At 33.8% G+C, this 18,593-nt stretch overlaps 1 protein-coding gene across 3 annotated transcripts in view; it reads right to left on the reverse strand.

Moving 5' to 3' along the window:
- Positions 1-10,457, reverse strand: part of LOC131160433 (uncharacterized) — a 140,861-nt gene extending 130,404 nt beyond the window's left edge. For 2 of the 3 annotated variants that reach the window (XM_058116112.1, XM_058116111.1), the window contains exons 1-2: positions 9,950-10,454; positions 6,140-6,211 (exon numbers count right to left, since the gene is read on the reverse strand). In XM_058116112.1, coding sequence (XP_057972095.1) covers positions 6,140-6,211; positions 9,950-10,309 — 432 coding nt within the window. In that variant the 5' untranslated portion in view covers positions 10,310-10,454. Of the gene's footprint in view, positions 1-6,139; positions 6,212-9,949 lie in introns of all 3 variants that reach the window. The other variant, XM_058116113.1, reaches the window with a different exon arrangement.
- Between the last annotated feature and the right edge of the window lie 8,136 nt (positions 10,458-18,593).

The raw sequence follows: 18,593 nt of genomic DNA on the forward strand, positions 1-18,593 counted from the left end.
TTTCTTGCTACTGCATTTTTAGGTGTTATTACTAATTCTACTCATTCTTCAATAATTGATTCTTACACAACTGATCATATGACCGGTTGCTCCAAATTGTTTTCATCCTATAGTCCATGTGCAAGCAATAAAAAGGTCACAATTGCAAATGATTCACTCTCGGTAATTTCCGGGATAGGAACTATCAAACTCACTTCGTTGTTAACTCTCCATGATGTGCTCCACATTCCAAATTTGTCTTGCAATTTGTTGTCCATCAGTAAAATTACCTCTGATCATCAATGTCAAGCTAATTTCTATTCTTGTTATTGTGAGTTTCAGGAATTGACCACGAGGAGGATGATTGGCAGTGCTAAGGAAAAAGATGGACTCTATTATTTTGACGATGGACCTAACTTGAGTAGACAATGTCAAAGTACTTGCTTAAATTTTGTTTCAGCTTTCGAAAATCATGATATCATGTTATGGCATTATATGTTAGACCATCCTAGTTTTCAATGTTTAAAAAACTTCTTTCCCAACTTATTTTGGAATAAAAGTCCATCTTCTTTTCAATGTGAAGTTTGTCAGTTTGCTAAACATCATCGTGCATCCTTTTCCACCCAACCCTACAAACCAACTACACCATTTACTATGATTCATAGTGATATATGGGGCCCATGTAGAACATTTACGTATTCTGGCAAAAATGGTTTGTGACCTTTATTGATGATCACACGAGATCAAGTTGGGTTTATTTGATAAAGGAAAAATCTGAAGTGGAAATAATTTTCAAAAAATTTTACACCATGGTACAAACACAATTTCAAAAAAAATATTAAAATATTGTGGAGTAATAATGGTCGAGAATATTTCAAAAACATTTTGGGGCAATTTTTTCTTGAAAAAGGAATTGTTCATCAAAGCACTTGTGTCGACACTCCGCAACAAAATGGTTTGGCTGAAAGAAAAAACAAACACTTATTGGAAGTAGCTCAAGCATTGCTTTTTACCAATCAGGTCCTAAATATCTTTGGGGTGAAGTTGTTCTTACTGCTACATATCTCATAAATAGAACGCCTAATAAGGTTTTAAGTTTTGAAACACCTTTTGATGTTTTTCATAAGTTTTATCCAACAAATCGGCTGCCTTCTTCTTTACCACTAAAGATATTTGGTTGCACCGCTTTTGTTCATATTCATAGTCATAATCGAGGAATAATGTGTGTTTGTTGGTTATGCTCCTACTCAAAAGGGGTATAAATGTTTTGAACCCATTTCCAAAAAAATGTTTGTTACCATGAATGTTACATTCCTTGAATTACATCCCTATTTTATGCCTCATCTTCATGGGGGAACCAAAACAAAGATTCGGCTGTGTTTCATGATTTTTTCCAAACTAAAGACTCGCAAAGTGATCCTTCTCTAACTTTGATTATTCAACTTGAAAACCCAAGCTTTATTATACCAAGAGAAAGTGAGTCGAATTTTTTAGATACTAAAAAGGTAGGTCTTCCTACAGTACCATCTCATGGTGTTCATGATCTTATAATAACTAACAAAGGAGAAACAGAAAAAAACACCACAGTGTTGGTACTATTTGACATTGTCTACTCGTGACAGAGGACAACTCGAAAGAAAGGGTCTTCCAATCCTTTACGCTGTCCAGAATCCGTAAACCCTCCATGTAATGTCCTCACTGAGCCTTTACCTCATGTTCATTCCATTTCATCTTCGAGTTCTGAGTCCTCTAGTTATGAACCCCAAGTCTGGTTCCAATCCTAAGTTCGATGATTCTGAACTTCCCATTGCTGTCCGGAAGGGTGTGAGGTCTTGCACCCAACATCCATTGCCCAATTATGTGTCACAAGAAAATCTCTCACCTATTTTTCGTGCTTTTACCTCACAATTGTCGTGTATAGAGATTCCTAATACTATGCAGGATGCTCTGAAAGTTCCTAAGTGGAAGGAGGCTGTCTTCGAGGAGATGAAAGCTCTTGAAAAAAATGAAACGTGGGAGTTAGTTGATCTACCAAGAGGAAAGACAATTGCAGGGTGCAAATGGGTGTTTACAGTCAAGTATAAATCTGATGGTTCTCTAGAACGATATAAAGCTCGATTGGTCGCCGAGGGATTCACTCAGACCTATGGCATTGATTAGTTGGAAACATTCGCCCTAGTTGCAAAGCTAAACTCTGTAAGAGTTCTTTTGTCATTTGCAGCTAATCGTAACTGGCCTCTGCAATAGTTGGACGTAAAAAATGCATTTAAAATGGACACCCAGAGGAAGAAGTGTACACAGAGGCACCTCCAGGATTTGGTGAAAAGTTTGGCACAAAGGTGCGTAAACTAAAGAAGTCCTTATATGGGTTAAAACAGTCACCAAGAGCCTGGTTTGAGAAATTCACTCAGTTTGTTAAAAGTCATGGGTATACTCAAGGGCAAGGTAATCATACGATGTTTATAAGACATTCATAGGATGGGAAGATAGTGATACTGATTGTGTATGTAGACGATATAATTCTCACTGGAGATGACGTACTTAAGTTGAACCGATTGAAGACTTCCATCTCATCAACATTTGAGATCAAGGACTTAGGATCTCTAAGGTATTTCCTTGGAACGGAGGTTGCTCGGTCGAAGAAAAGGATTGTTGTCTCCCAATGGAAGTATGTCCTTGACCTCCTTAAGGAAACTGGGATGAGCGGTTGTAGGCCAGCAAACACTCCAAAAGATCCCAATCAGAAACTTGGAGATGACAAGGACGGTGATCCAGTGAATACAACTCGGTATCAAAAGTTGATGGGAAAGTTAATTTACTTATCACATACGCGACCCTATATTGCGTTTGTTGTGAGTTTGGTAAGCCAGTTTATGCATTCACCCTACGAGAAACATCTTGAAGCAATTTATCGGATTCTCAGATACTTGAAAAGTACACCAGGCAAGGGTTTACTCTTCCATAAGACCACACAGCAGAACATAGAAGCATACACTGATGCAGATTGGGCAAGCTCAGTTATTGACAAGAGATCCACGTCAAGATACTGTATTTATGTCTGGGGAAATGTGGTCACATGGCAAAGCAAGAAACAGAATGTGGTTGCAAGGAGCAGTGTGGAGGCAGAATATAGGGCTATAGCTAACGGAGTTTGTGAGATGCTATGGTTGAAGAGAATTCTTGAAGAGCTACAGATGCCGGTGAACATGCCAATGAAGTTGTATTGTGACAACAAAGCTGCCATAAGTATTGCTCAAAATCCAGTACAACATGACTGCACGAAGCATGTAGAGATAGACACACTTCATATAAGAGAAGATTGATAGTAGATCTATTTGCATGCCTTTTGTTCCTACTACTCAACAAATAGCCAATATCTTCACCAAAGGACTTTTCAGACCTAGTTTTGAGCTATTTGTAAGCAAGTTGGGTGTGATAGATATCTACGCTCCAACTTGAGGGGAGGGGTGTCGAATTTCTAGGGAATAAATTAGGAAATTATATTTTTTAAAATCTGAAAATAATATTTCAGTTTCTAGTAGTTTCAGTTTCCTGTTTTCTAGCCTAGAGATCTACTGATTTGAATTGCTGATTTTTTGGTGATTTCAATTGTTGATTTTGTGGTGATTTGATTTTCCATTGTGGCCTTCCTCAACTATTTATCTTGTAATCATGTCTCTTGAAATTCAATAAGAATGGTTATTCTTCTTCTAAAAAATCCTTCAGCATCGATATCCCTATTGAGTACTAGAGTAGCTTAGAAAAATACATCTAATAGCATGAGGATCCAACTTATCCACAACGTAACTGATGGACACCTTTGCAAAGATAATTGAATGTGGGATTTTACCGCCAAGGATAAAGGATGGCATTTTATTGATGAGAGAATAAGCAGTGAGCATGGCATCACTCAAAAAAAGTTTAGGAATATTCATTTGACACAAAAGGGTACAACTAACATTGAGAATATGTTTGTTTATCCGCTCTCAACACCATTTTATTTTGGAGTGTGGGCACATGGATCATACTAAAGTTGATTTTATTGATAGTGAATTGAATACCAAAGTACTCCTTACCATTATCACTACAAAACATCCTAACTAGTACATTGAACTAAGTCCTTGTTTGAGAACAAAAGGCATAAAACATATCAAACAACTCAAAAGAATCTTTATTAAATACAACCACTTCATTCTAGATATGGGAGCCCCAACTTTGATGTGGCACAGCAAGGATCTCAAACATCAGAATGGTAGTACATTAAAGGGCTGATCGTCCATTTATTGAAATGCGAAGCAAAGGGAGCACAAAATTTTTTTCCCAATTAACAAGACTCAAACTCAAGCTTAGACACAAAATTCAACGTAGGAGCTAACTATTTTAACTTGCCCACTGAAGGATGAACAAGGCGACAATGAATTTGAAGTGGTTTAGCATCAACTAGAAGGACAGAAAGATTCAAAGTAGTAAAGTCCACCAGCCTCACATCCTGTGCCAATCGTCTTCCTTGCCTTTAGAGCCTAAATAATAACAAAATCTGGACAGAAGGTAACAAAACAATTTAGTGATTTTGTAATCTTACTAACAAACATGAGATTAAAGGGGGATTTAAGAATGTACAAAATAGAAGAAAAAGAGATGGAGGGAGTAGGATTTACTGTTCCTATCCCCTTAATTGTAGCAATGGACCCATCAGCAAGGTAACTTGAGGCAGATTTTTAGAATATTGGAGAGCAGAAAAGAAGTAAGTTACACCTGCCATATAGTCAATGGTGGTAGAACCAGTAACCCACGGACTAGTGGAAAAGATTTCAAATGGTATGCAGGCCATAGGATTACCATTCTAAGCAAAAGATGCAATGGGATGAGATGCTTCTTGATATGCCTAATGTTGCAGCAACCTTGAATACTCCTCTCTAAGACAGTTATATAGTGTGTTGTTTACCAACGGCCAAACAAGTGACTAACAAGGCAAACATACTTTTGAGATTTGGAAACTCCATCCCAACATAAATCAAAAATACACAGAAAACAACATGCTTCTGGATTCACAGACTCCATCCCAACTCACACAACCTTCAACAATCAGAGAAAACCACAAGCACACAACGAACAAGATAAAAATGAATAAAAAACACAGCAAATACCACTGTTTCAGGTACTAATGAACTCAATAAACATTGAAAAGCAGCTTCGGACAGTACGAAACAAGCATTCCTTGGGTGCCGCACATGAGCAACTAAAAAAGGTGAGATCTTTGGACAAATACCATCACCAAAAACTTCAGTAATATGCTTATAGAGGAATCCAAACAGTGTAGGAGCAACTTGGCCGGATACATGCCTGAAAGAACCTTCACACACCGCCACATGGGGTCGGCCATGCCTACCTTTGACTGGCGCATGAGGGCACGTGGGAGGATCTGTAGCGATGGGATTTCAGTGGTGGGTAGATCAGCAATGTCTGTGGGTCGCTATGGTGTTGGTTTTGCAAAATCTTAAGGAGTTCTTGTGTTCCTAAACTGGCAGTATCATCCAGGAAATTTCCGACGACTGCTATAGCTTACAGCAGCTAAAGGCTGTTTTTCAGGTCTATGGTAGTGCTGGCAATTCCCTTATGCTCGTAGACACATGGCGGATTTAGGGTTTTAGGTTTCAGTTTTGATGCTAGCTTTGGCAATTTGGGTAAAAAATGGAAGACCACATCACAGTAATAGGTCTCTGCCTCTATTTATGATATATGACAAGTACATACCAATGATCATATTACCCTTAATTGACTCACAGACTAACCTATGCTTACTAACATAGGAATAACACACATTAGTAACACTAAATAACTTGTAATAGAAGATACTTCCATCATCTAAGATTTGTCTATTCTTTTCCTTCAATATTGACCAAATAAAATGTAGGCTTCTATAGTCCTCTGACTTCAGCACCCCAAACACTTCACCCAGCACACATGCCATAAGTCTCTACGCAGCTTGTGTTGCCATGCTGCAACTAAAAAATTTTTCCATTCTAAAGTATCAACATAAAATATTTAAGATTAAAAATGTATTTAAAATTTCGCTCAACAAACCAAAATTCAGTGAAAACTATTTTTTTATACTGTACAAAGCATGTGTACCAAATATGAAATAAGGCAACATACAAACCTGAGCAGAAGATATAGCAAATGCATTCAGGTTGCGATCAATGTAGTAACAGCTCACATGCAAATCATCTCCCTGATGCATAGGAAAAGAAATTGATGCAGTCAGACAACCGACATCTATAACAACCAACAATAGTCATACTAACGTTAACAACAGACAAACTGTAGAAGCACTAGACTATGCCGTTTAATTGGAAAAATAATAAGCAAATCGCTCTTAAATGAGGGGAAAAGAATAAATAGAGAACAAAACTTTATATATTGTTCAGCATCGGTGAAGAAAAAGAAATTGTATTTGAGAAAATAGAGTTTTTTATTCTCTCACGCATTGTTTTCTTATCAACTTGGGAATACTTAATGCTCCTGAAAGCAAACATTGCTTCAATTTTTTAACATCATAGCATAATAATTACTTTCAAAAGGCTAACCAAACAACAGGAAAGTTCAAGACACCTAATTTCTCTTCTTTATGTTTTTCTCTGTTTTCTCGAGATCCAAGCAGAAGAAAAAAAAAATTACTAAGCTACAGATATGTAATATATATGATGAGGCACAAAATGTCAACCTAAATCATGGGGCAATAATGAGGCCATTGCATGAAGTCAGTGGACACTATGAGGGCAAGAAATTAAAGAAACTTAAAGGGGGTAATAAAATATTTCCAAGCCCCAATAAAAGTTGGATTAAGTCAGTGGACACTATGAGGGCAAGAAATTAAAGAAACTTAAAGGGGGTAAAAAAATATTTCCAAGCCCCAATTAAAGTTGGATTAAAGGATCATAAATCTCGTGTAACTCCTAGAATAAAAACCCATAACTCCCATACAACTCCTCCATAAATGGGGAAAAGAACATTAATAGGAGAGAGGCACAACAGCTATAAAAGAAGGACCTTGGGAATAGTTAAGGCATCCTACAAACACTTAATTCATATATTGTTGTCGTTCCAAACTTACCCTTCTAGTTCCTAACTGAAGCATCGGAGTGATACCCTGGAGTTCATCCCAGGTCCTCCAAAAGCCTTTTTTGTATCTTTTTTTTTCCCCAGGAAATCAAGGTTTTGATCAAGACAACAAATCGCGGTCAAGATTTTAGTGACAACAATTTGGCGTCGTCTATGGGAACCGAAGGAGTAAAATAGTAACGTAGGCAACGATCATGACAACCTCACACAATTTTGGCTCTAATCATCCTAACATAAACCATTTACCCTTGTTAATTCAATTTTTCACAAACCCCTGTTTCACCGCAAGAACAAATGGTTCCAATAGAGAAATTTTTGGCTTTTCAAAAAAAATAAATGGAAGGGGGGCAACTTGATTAACCCCAAATTGTAAGTATCTCAATTCTGACGAGGCTAGGTAATCCAAGAATCTATTAGATGATCTATTTTTAGTATTTTAGATATAGAATTAATATTTTACCATGATAACATGGTTGATAAGTATATATTGATTATATTATGACAAGATATTTCCTGGTTAGTAGATTCTGAATGCAAGGAAATATATTTCAAAAAAATAGCCTACAAAGGCCGCAAGACTTATTTACAAGCCAAATAGACCCACTTTCTGGAATGGCCAAGGACAGATGAGCAATGCTCACATCACTTGATAGATGGGCAAAGCCCATATTGCCCGACAGATAAGCAATGCCCGTATCACTTGACTGACAAACAAGACCCATATTACTCGATAGATGAGCAATGATCATATCACTTGATAGACGGCCAAGGTCATATTACTCGACAAATGAGCAATGCTCATATCACTTGACAGATGGGCAAGGCCCATATTACTCAACAGATGAACAATGTTCATGTTACTTGACAAATGGGCAAAGCCTATAAACTTCTACATATGAGCAATACTCATCATTTGACAGATGGGCAATGCTTATATAACTTGACAGCTGAGCAATGCTCATATCTCTTGACAAATGGGACATGCCCATATTGCTTAACAAATGAGCAATGCTCATACCACTTGACAGATGGGCTCTCCATACAACTGCTAATGTCACAACAGATGAGCTTTGCTTGCATTTAGAGGTAAGCTCTGTTTAAATTTATGCAAATAAATAAACTTTTGCAAAAATAAAAATCAATTAAGGCAAAAAAAGCAAGTAGCTTGAAACAAAATTCCAATTCGGCCATGCAAAGGAAAGAAAAAGGAAAAAAGAGAAAAGCTATGTTCGGTCTGCAAAAGAAAAAAAAAAAAGGAACAAACAAAATTCAGTCTAGCCTACTCAATTACCAATGTGGTCTACCTGGTTTGAGGAAAAAATAAAAAAGCTCGGCAAGATGCCAGCTTGACTCAACCAAAAGAAGAATAGAAGCAGTTAGCTTCCATGCTTGTTTTTTCTTGCTAGAGGGTAGATGTATATAAAGTAATCTTTTATATACATGCTACAAAATGCCTTTCTTGGGTGTGAGGATTTACAACTACTCCTAAGCCAAAAAAAAGTAATTCCTATGCTCAAGAGTGGGGGGCAACTGATGAGATACAAAATGTCAGCCAAAATTAGGTGACAATAATGAGGTCATTGCACAATGTCAATGGACAATGATGAGAGCATAAAATTAAACGCACTTAAAAAGAAATAATAAATTAGTTATAACACCCAATAAAAAGCTGGAATAAATGCTCATGAATTTCATATAACTTCTGGAGTAAAAGCTCATAACTCCCACATAACTCCTCCATATTTGGAGAAAAAAGCATTAGTAGGAGAGAGGTCCAAACAGCTATAAAAGGAGGACTTTGAAAAAAGATAAGGCATCCTATAGATACTTAATTCATTTACTGTTGCCATTACCATTTCAGTTCCTGACTTAAGCATCAAAGCAATCCCGAAGTAAACCCCGGTCAAGGCCGGCTCTTCCTTTAGACAGCTGAGGTGCTCGCCTTTTTAGGGCCCCTAATTTTTTTTAATATAATAATATATTTTTGAGGCCCCAAATGTTTTTTTAATTAAATAATATTAACATTATTTATTATACTCTCTTCCCATACATTGACTTCTCAACTAACAAATAAATGAAATTGTATTTTAAAATGTAAAATAAATATAATTTAATTCTTTTTTTTTTCAAGTCTCATTGACTTCCCAACTAACAACTTTATTATATTTCTAACTATCTATTACTCTCATCTCTCTCTTAGTCTCTTTAAAAAAATCTTTCCATATCTCACACTTTCTCAATCTCATCTCTCGGTCTCTCTATGATTTTTACTTTGGCTCTTGTGTTCATCATCTTTGAGCCTCCGATTCTCTGTAATTTTCATCAATCCTAATTTTGATTTTAATGTTTATGAATTATTTTTCTATTATTTTTACTTTTTTCTATTTTTTCTTAAATTTTAGAAACTTTGAGGTTAGAGCATTGTATCCGGCAAGAATCCGATATCTCTAAAGTCTCGCTCGCCGATCAATTTGCAATAATAATAACAATCAGATTATATTGTTTCAATCTATTATTTTTATAGATTTATTAAATTTATTTTTATTTGTTTACATGATTTGTCAATTTATAGTTAGTGTTAATTTTGAAATTTAATTATGTCAATGAGAAAATATGAATCCAATATGAAAAACGAAGAAAGAAAGAAAAAATATTAAACAAAATATTAGGGTCCTGATTAAATCTCGCCTAGGCCCATATTGTGAACAGCGGGCCCTGACCCCGGTCCTCCCAGCCCTTTTTATTTTATTTTTTTTAGAAAATAAAGATCATGATCCAGTCAATAAATCGCAGTCAAAATTTTAGCAACGACATACAAGTTTCACAATTAGCCTATATGATCACTTACCTGTATATGATCAAGGACTGATCTCGCAGAGTTCAACGAAATCCCCCGTTCCGCAGACGGACCTCCACAAATGAGACCAACTCTCAGAACCTTTCCCTTACTTGCCCCCTCTCCATTCACAGCTCGATCACGCACAACATCCGCGGCAGCACGTGGAACACTAATTCCACAACACCGCCTCTGCAGAGACCCACACTCAAACAATTCATTGAAGCTGGAAACCTTCAACGAAGTACCACGCGACTTATGAGCAGCGACGGGAGTTGCTGGTGAGCCTCCAACGCCAACTGTCCTTCTCCGACCAAGCTGGAGAGCAACATTTGGACTGTGTACGAGCAAAGCGAGAGGGACTGACGCCATTGAAGAAGTACGAGCTTCCGCTGGCGTTTTTCGGTGCCAAAAAACTGTTTTCACTTCTGAATTTTCATTTGGGCGGTGTTGGAGAAATCAATTCTGTACCTATTTCTTATGTTTGTTGCACGGCAATCCTATTAATCAATGCAGCAATGAATTCTCTCCTGTACCTATATTTTAATTTCTAAATCTTATTTTAGAATCAAATTCTAATTTTATATATATATATATGATAATTTATTCAATATTTGCTAGTTTTATATAATTATTAATTAATTGTATTATTATTTTAACCTTAAAAATAAAAAAAATAAAATATTAACTATCATTAATTATAAAATATATAATAGTAAAATTTAATAATGATATAGTATACAAATATATATAATGCTATTATATATTATATATACACAAACATATATATTCTAATGTAATATTATATATAATATAATAAGATATGTACTCTATAAATATAAAAAATAATATTAATATAAAGCTAGCAAATATTGAATAAATTTTTTTAATAGTAGTCATGCAAGCGACGTACTGAGATGAGTTGTCAAACTAAGGTCTCACCAAACTTTATTTTAAACAAAAGATAAAAGTAAATAGTTTTAATAAGCTTTCAACGTTATCTTTAGGGGATCTAATAATTGACCCGAGATGGAGTTGTTAGGAAATTGTCATACGAAAAGAAAACTGTAAGAAGATGATTAATTGAAAATATTGTTTTAAAAACTAGAAAAGTTGTGAAGAAATGTGTCATCACATCCAAGTTGTCAACAACAGTATTTGTAACAAAACTATAAAGTTGTAAGTTTGTGTTAATCTTGTATGTTTATATCAGAGTTTGAAATAATATTTGTATTTATCAGATTGGTTAATCTTATTCATTTGAGAGTTTTGTTTAGAGGTACATAATTTATAACTAATCTTAGATTGTTGCCCTCTTTGGTTTTGTTTTTAATATTTTTAAGATTTCTTCTTTGAAACTTGAAATTTTTTATTTGAGAAGTAAATTGTCAAATTCTTTGACAGGTAAATTGTCAAATTCTTTTGATCGTTCTAGAATTATATTTTGCTCTCTGATTTGCTATAATTTTATTAAATATATTCCTTTTTGAAGAGGATCTTCAATATTATCTATCATTTCTCAAAATAATTTGTAATCCTCTTTATCTAAAACATTAACTTGATTTTTGTAAAAGCACAACTCTTTGTCACAATATTTAGAATATAAAAAGATTGAGGTTCATTTGAAAAGTTTTGAGTTAATTGTCAATAATTCATTATCACTCTCATTGTGACTAGAGGACAATTCTTCCTAATTGTCAATAAGACTTATAACTCTCTATCTTTTATTTCATGGTCTATATCTAAATTAATTCATTGTTGTTTAAATTTGCATTTATTTGCAAAATGGTCTTTATTTCCACAAATATAACAACTTTCTTTTGTGTTTTAAAACATTGGTTTTCCTTTTCCTTATTGATTTTGTATATTTTTTATGTTGTTCTTCTTCCTTCCTATATTTTTTTATATTTCCTATAGAATTTTGGTTTTGAGGATTTAATTCTTGCCTTTTAGATTTTCTTCTTCTTTGAACATGTAATTTGACAATTTACCTCTCAAAGAATTTGAAAATTTACCTCTCAAATAAAAAATACCAAGTTTCGAAGAAGAAGAAGTCTTGAAAAGATTAAAAACAAAACCAAAGAGGACAACAATCAAAGATTAGTTATAAATTACAAACCTCTAAACAAAGCTCTCAAATGAATTATATTAATCAATCAATACCCAAATTGATACAAATATTATTTCAAACTTTGATACAAGTTGACAAAATTAATACAAACTAACAACTTTACAGCTTTGATACAAATATTGTAGACTGTTGACAACTTGGATGTTGAGGACACCTTTCTTCATAACTTTTCTAACAAAGTAGTAGTGAGTGAAGACTCAAGCCCTTAGCCGAGACTTAAGAGCCTATTTATAGGTCTGGACTTGAAGCAAATATTGGATAAAATTTTATAACAATGGTCACACATAGCCGACATACTAAGATGGGCTGCTAAACTAGGGTCGCACTAAACTTTACTTTAGACAAATAATAATAATAATGTTGACAAACTTTCAACTTTATCTTCAAGGAATTTAATAATTGAGTTGGGAGGAAGTTGCTAGGAAATTGCCATGCTGAGAAAAAAAAATGCCAAGACGATGTTCGCTTGAAAAGATTGTTTTGAAATTTTTTCTTAAAATTGTTTTCTTGCAGTAAGAGTTCTATCAATAAGTTGGAGATGGTCGGAAAACTTAGAGTTGGCCTCCAAAGGTTGAACTTTGTAGAAAACTTCTTTTGAAAAAATCTTGAGCTTAGACAAATTGTCACTAAGGATATTTACATCATGAAATTGAAATCGTTCTCCAAGTCATCTTGAGAATTGGAGGAATAATTTGTCATTGCCTTTAAGATTGCCTTAAAGTTGAGACCTAATAATGAGAAATTTAGTTTGGCTTGGGGACTTTGAAAAACTTGGATTCTTCTTAAACCACTCTGAAATGAAGAATAACTTCCCAAGAAGGGGGGTGAATTAAAAATCTTTTAATTTTATTTGATTTTTAAGTTTTCTAATTTTAATAACCCAGCAAAAATACAATATATATAACAACACTTAAAAAAACTGGAATTTAAAATAATAATTCAATCAATGTAATCAATCAATCAATAACATTTAGGCTTCCGTTGCTTTCCCTGTAACTTTTTATTATTCACTTTACTTGATTAAGATTTCCGCAAATTAATCAACATACTCCCCTTTTGGGTTTCCGCAAAAGATTAATCAAAACGAACTTTCTATTGATCAAGAACTTAATTTAAATGCAACCTGCATTCATAAATTTTATAACAAAACCGAATAAAGTATGTAAATTAAAATAGAGGGAAGGAGACAAGAGTTTTTATGAGGTTCGACTTCAACACAACTTACGTCCTCGCCTTTGACAAAAACACCAAAGGATTTCTCTATCTCAGTTCCTTTACCTGGTAAAACAATACCAACTTACAATGCGCTCCTTCAATTAGGCTAAAGTCCGCCTCTCCAAATAACAACCCCTTATTTGGTTCAACGATTCAACAATTCAGAATCGTTTAAGAAAGATAACGAAGGAATATATGTACAAAAGAGAACTCTCACAGTAGAGTAAATTAATACACCAATCAGCTCACTTTATACCTTAAGGTAATTTAAATATAAGAAATTTAAAGCTCAATTACTTGGTATGGATTATCAAATAATTTTCAAAAAAAGAAAAAAATTTTGATCGTTGGAAAACTTAATTTCAGAATGTAAATCGATTTCAGATCAGAGAGTTTATCTTAAAAGAATTTCAGATCCTTTGAAAACAAAATTTTGAATACTTGAAGATTAGTTGATCTAAAACCTTAAAAAAAAAAAAAAAAACTTACTTTGATCTAAAAGCTTTTGAATATCTCTGGATCTGAAAAGTTGTTGAAAAGCACTTGATCTGGAAACTTTAGAGGATTTCTCAATTTCAAAATTCTTTTGAATATTTCATCAAAGTTCTTTCTCTCTTTCTTTGTACTTTCTTTTCTCTTTTTTAAAATGTTTGAGATTAGAACTATTTATAGAGTTTTTTTTGAAATCATCCATTACTCCCAAAGATTTCTAAAATTCATTTCCAAATATTTTGAAATAAATATGTTTAAAAACATTGTTTAAAAAATCTTCTCTTTTTAAGCCATTTTTATTTTAAAAAAAAAAACTTTTTAGTGTATATATGTTTAAAAAATATATTTTTGATTTTCCAAATATTTTGAAATAAATATGTTTAAGAACTTCATTATTTCAAAAAAAATTTCTTTTCTTAAACTCTTTCTTTTTATGGATTTAAGAAATATTCTTTAGAGTATATATATAAAAAAATATATTTTTGAATTTTTATGAGCTTCAAATTTCTTTATACTTAAGATTTACTTTGAAATACTTACATATGAGAATATCCTTAAAAGTATAATCTAGTCTTCAAAACTTGTTCTTCCACCATCTTTGTAGTTGCATTCTTTCCTTAGAGCTTTTCACAATATGACTCCATTCTTCATGCTTTTTGTAATCCATGAACTTTCTTATACACTTGAGCTCTATTATTTTCCTGAACACTTTTACTTAAAACATATTAAATATACCATTTGATTTGTTATCATCAAAATAAGAATTGTAAGCCTTATTAGGCCAACACACTCATCAAAATATTTTTTTGTGAAGTAGTCGGTTTTCATCCCACTCCACCACTTAGTCTAAGCTTGATTCCAAAATAAAGATTGTGATGTTTGTCAATGAGTTTGTTTAAAAAGTTATATTGAAGCATTAAGATCCAAGTTAAATTGAAGAATTTTAAAAATAGAAATAATTTCGGGAAATTGATCCACTCATCATGAAACGAAACATTGTCAATCGATTAAATATGGTTGTTCTTTAAATGTGTCAAGAAAATGTCAACTAAGGGACCAAATTTCTCCATAAGTCCAATTTTCTAAATTTAGTTGTTGATATGTATCACTTTCTTTATACTTTGCCATTTTCTTTCTTACTTGAATAGGATGAGGTAAGCCATTAATAAATTTATTTTTTTGAATATTTTGTATTACAATTAATTTTCATAAAGACTCTTGCTAAAAATGTATCTTTATATCATTTGAATTCAGATAATCTCTTACATTTTAGATTTCAGTTTGCTTTTCTTCATTAAAGCTTAAACCTCCTATGAAATAGTGGATTACTGTGAAACATAGGATACTTAGTCCATCATACTGAAAATGCTCTCCATTTTAGAATTGAATTATCTTGCTCATCTATTTTAATTGAATTTATAGTATCTTGTCGTTGTTTTGCAATGAAACCATTTTCCCCACCAACACAATTGCCCTTCGAATCCCATAAACATTGCTTTAACTGCATATGGGACTAAATATTTTGTTTAAATTATATATATATTGCCTACAACAAACATTTGCCTAACAATAGTGAGAATTTGGTATTCGAATAATCCATCAATATTCCATTGATAAATAAAATTGCCTGAATATGCTTTATAAGGAAATGCTTCTTTAAATTGTAAATCTGGAGCAAAAGGTTTAGAATAAAATGGTTTGGTTTGAGCTATTGGTATTGTCATACTATCATTTAGTCTATTTGTAAAAGCTATTGGATTCATTGTCATATTGCCAAAATTTTCTTCTAATTCTGTAATATTATCTAGAATTCCTTCACTTTCTATATCTTGATCAAAATTTGTTCTAATTTCAGAAGTATAAAAACTTCATGGAGAGAGAGTCTAAATAAACTCTTGAATATTATTTCTTGCATGCAATGAATCTTACAAGAAAAAATTGAAACTAAATACAATCATTTAATCTACTTATATACATAATCTGCTGAACTGACTAATAACTAATTTCCTAAATAAAAGGAATAACTACAACTAATATCACCAACAACTAGCTCTTCCAAGCCACATGGCAATAACTCTTCATAGTTTTGTATGAAAAATTCCTCACATGACTTATCAATCTTAACACCCCCCCCCCCTCAAAAGCAAAGCTCTTGCATTCTGATCTTCCTTCACATAATCGGGATATTCAATCTTTGGAGTAAATATGTTGATTAACCCCAACTTCTTGACTAATCTGATATAATTATCCACACCAAGTGCCTAAGTAAATACATCTGTCAACTGATTCCTAGAAGTAACATGAAATGTTTTGATAGTACCAACAAGAACTCTATTTCTCACAATATGACAATCTGTCTTTATGTGTTTTGATCTCTCATGAAACACAGGATTCGCAGCAATGCAAAGTTGTCTGGTTGTCACGGTACATTAGAACCGACTTATCATGCTCCACTTGAAGATCTTTCAATAGATACAATAACCACGTTACTTCACAGGTAGTACTTGCCATTGATCTACATTCAGCTTCTGCCGAAGACCTTGACACATTGATTGCTTCTTTATTCTCCATGAAATTAAGGTATTCCCAAGGAAAACACAATAACCAGTTAATGATTTTCTAGTGTCTGAACATCCTGCCCAGTCAGCATCACAGTAGGCTTTCAATTGTAAATCTGAATCACTAGGAAAAAATACCCCTTGCCCTGATGTTCCCTTGATATATTGCAATATTCTAGTAGCTGTGTGGAAGCCTTGATTTAGCCAAAAACTGACTTAATCTATTTACTGCATATGTCAAATATGGTATGCTGAAGGTTAAATACATCAGTTTGTCTATGAGTCTTCTACACTTGCTCGAGTTTGACAACAAGTCTCCAGAATCCTTGGACAACTTCAACTACTGCTCCATGGGAGAGTTAACAGGCTTGCATCCCATCATGCCTGTTTCTTTCAATATATCAAGAGCAAACTTCCTTTGATTCAAGATGATACCCTTCTCACTTCTAGCAATCTCAAGTCCCAAAAAGTATTTAAGTGAACCAAGATCCTTAACTCCAAATTTGGAATCCAAAACTGACTTCAAACCAGCAACACAGTCTGGATCATTTCCTGTGATGACCATGTCATCCACATATACTAACAAAGTTGTAAACAAAGAACCTTTCACATCCACAAACAAGAAGTGATCAGCAGTAGATAGAATGAAACCAAGTTGTTGAATAGTGGTGGAAAGTTTAGTGTACCATTGTCTAGAAGCTTGCCTTAAACCATAAAGAGATTTGAGTAATTTACAAACAACATGGGAAGAGGAAGTAGATATTAAGGAACTCCCCCGATTATTGTGAGAACCCGGAGGCAGGGACATATATACTTCCGCATCCAAAACCCCATGTAGAAAAGCATTGTTGATGTCCAATTGATGAAGAGGCCAAGCTTTGGCAGCTGCTAATGCAATCAAAACTCTAACAGTGACTGTTTTGGCTACTAGAGAGAGGGTTTGAAGAAAATCTAGACCTTCTCATTAAGTGTAACCCTTTGCAGCCAGTCTTGCCTTATATCTTTCAATTGAAGCATCAGAATTCAACTTAATCTTATATACCCACTTACATCCAATGGGTGATTTGGCTAAGTAGAGAGCCCCCAAGTGTGAGTTTTCTCAAGTGCCTGAATTTCCTTATCCATTGCCTTTCTCCATAAAGGATCGTTAACTACTTGAAAGAAAGACTTAAGTTCTTGAGGAGAAAAATCGACTGTCAACATGTAGGACTGATAACTTGGTTCCAAATGTGAGTAAGTAAGGCATTGAGATATATCATAAGGTGCACCTGGAATGTGAGTAACAATACAAGAATAATCTTGTAAGTAAGCAGGTTGTTTGATATGTCTGACTGATTTCTGAGAGGTGTAGATGGTGGTTCTACTACTGTAGTAGAAACCGGTGATGTTGGGACAATACTAGGAACTGTATGTTCGAGTAAAAAAGGAACCAAAGAATCAGTAGAATCATGAATATAAGGGGAAGTAACAATAGGAATGACAGAAGAAGAAGGATTAGAATTAGAAAATGGAACCTCAACTGAAATAGAATCATTAATTGAAGTTGAACAAGGAATATGATTTTCAAGAATGCAAATGGGAGTAACAAATGATTCATTACCTGGACTAGAAGTGGCAAGGCCATCAACTTCAGAACTAAAAGGAAAAAGATATGAAACTAACTCATTATCACCGGCACAAGGAAAAATTTCTTCATGAAACACCACATCTCTGGAAATAAAAACAATATGTGTAGATATATCTAGGACTTTGTAACCTTTCACACCAAAAGGATATCCTAGAAACACACACTTTCTAGCTCTAGTAGTAAACTTAGACCTATAATGGGCTAAAGTAGATGCAAAACAAAGACATCCAAAAACCCTTAGGTGGTCATAAGAAGGAGCATGACCATAAAGTACTTCATAAAGAGTTTTATGAGATAAAACTGAAGTTGGGATCCTATTAATCAAATATATTGTTGTTAAGACACAATGTCCCCAAAGGTATAAAGGCAAGTGAGAATGGAACAAAAGGGATCTTGCAACATTTAAGACATGTTGATGTTTCTTTTCTACTATTGCATTCTGTTGAGGAGTTTCAATACAGCTTAATTGATGTAAAATTCCCTTTTGGGCAAAAAAAAAAATTGCTCATAATAAACTCTGTTCCATTATCAGTTCTTATAACCTTCACTTTTCTAGAAAATTGAGTCTCAACCATATTATAAAATTGTTCCAAAACAGATTGTGTTTGAGACTTGTGTTTTAGCAAGTAAACC

This window comes from Malania oleifera, chromosome 7 (genome assembly GCF_029873635.1).
Source record: "Malania oleifera isolate guangnan ecotype guangnan chromosome 7, ASM2987363v1, whole genome shotgun sequence".
NCBI lineage: Eukaryota > Viridiplantae > Streptophyta > Magnoliopsida > Santalales > Ximeniaceae > Malania > Malania oleifera.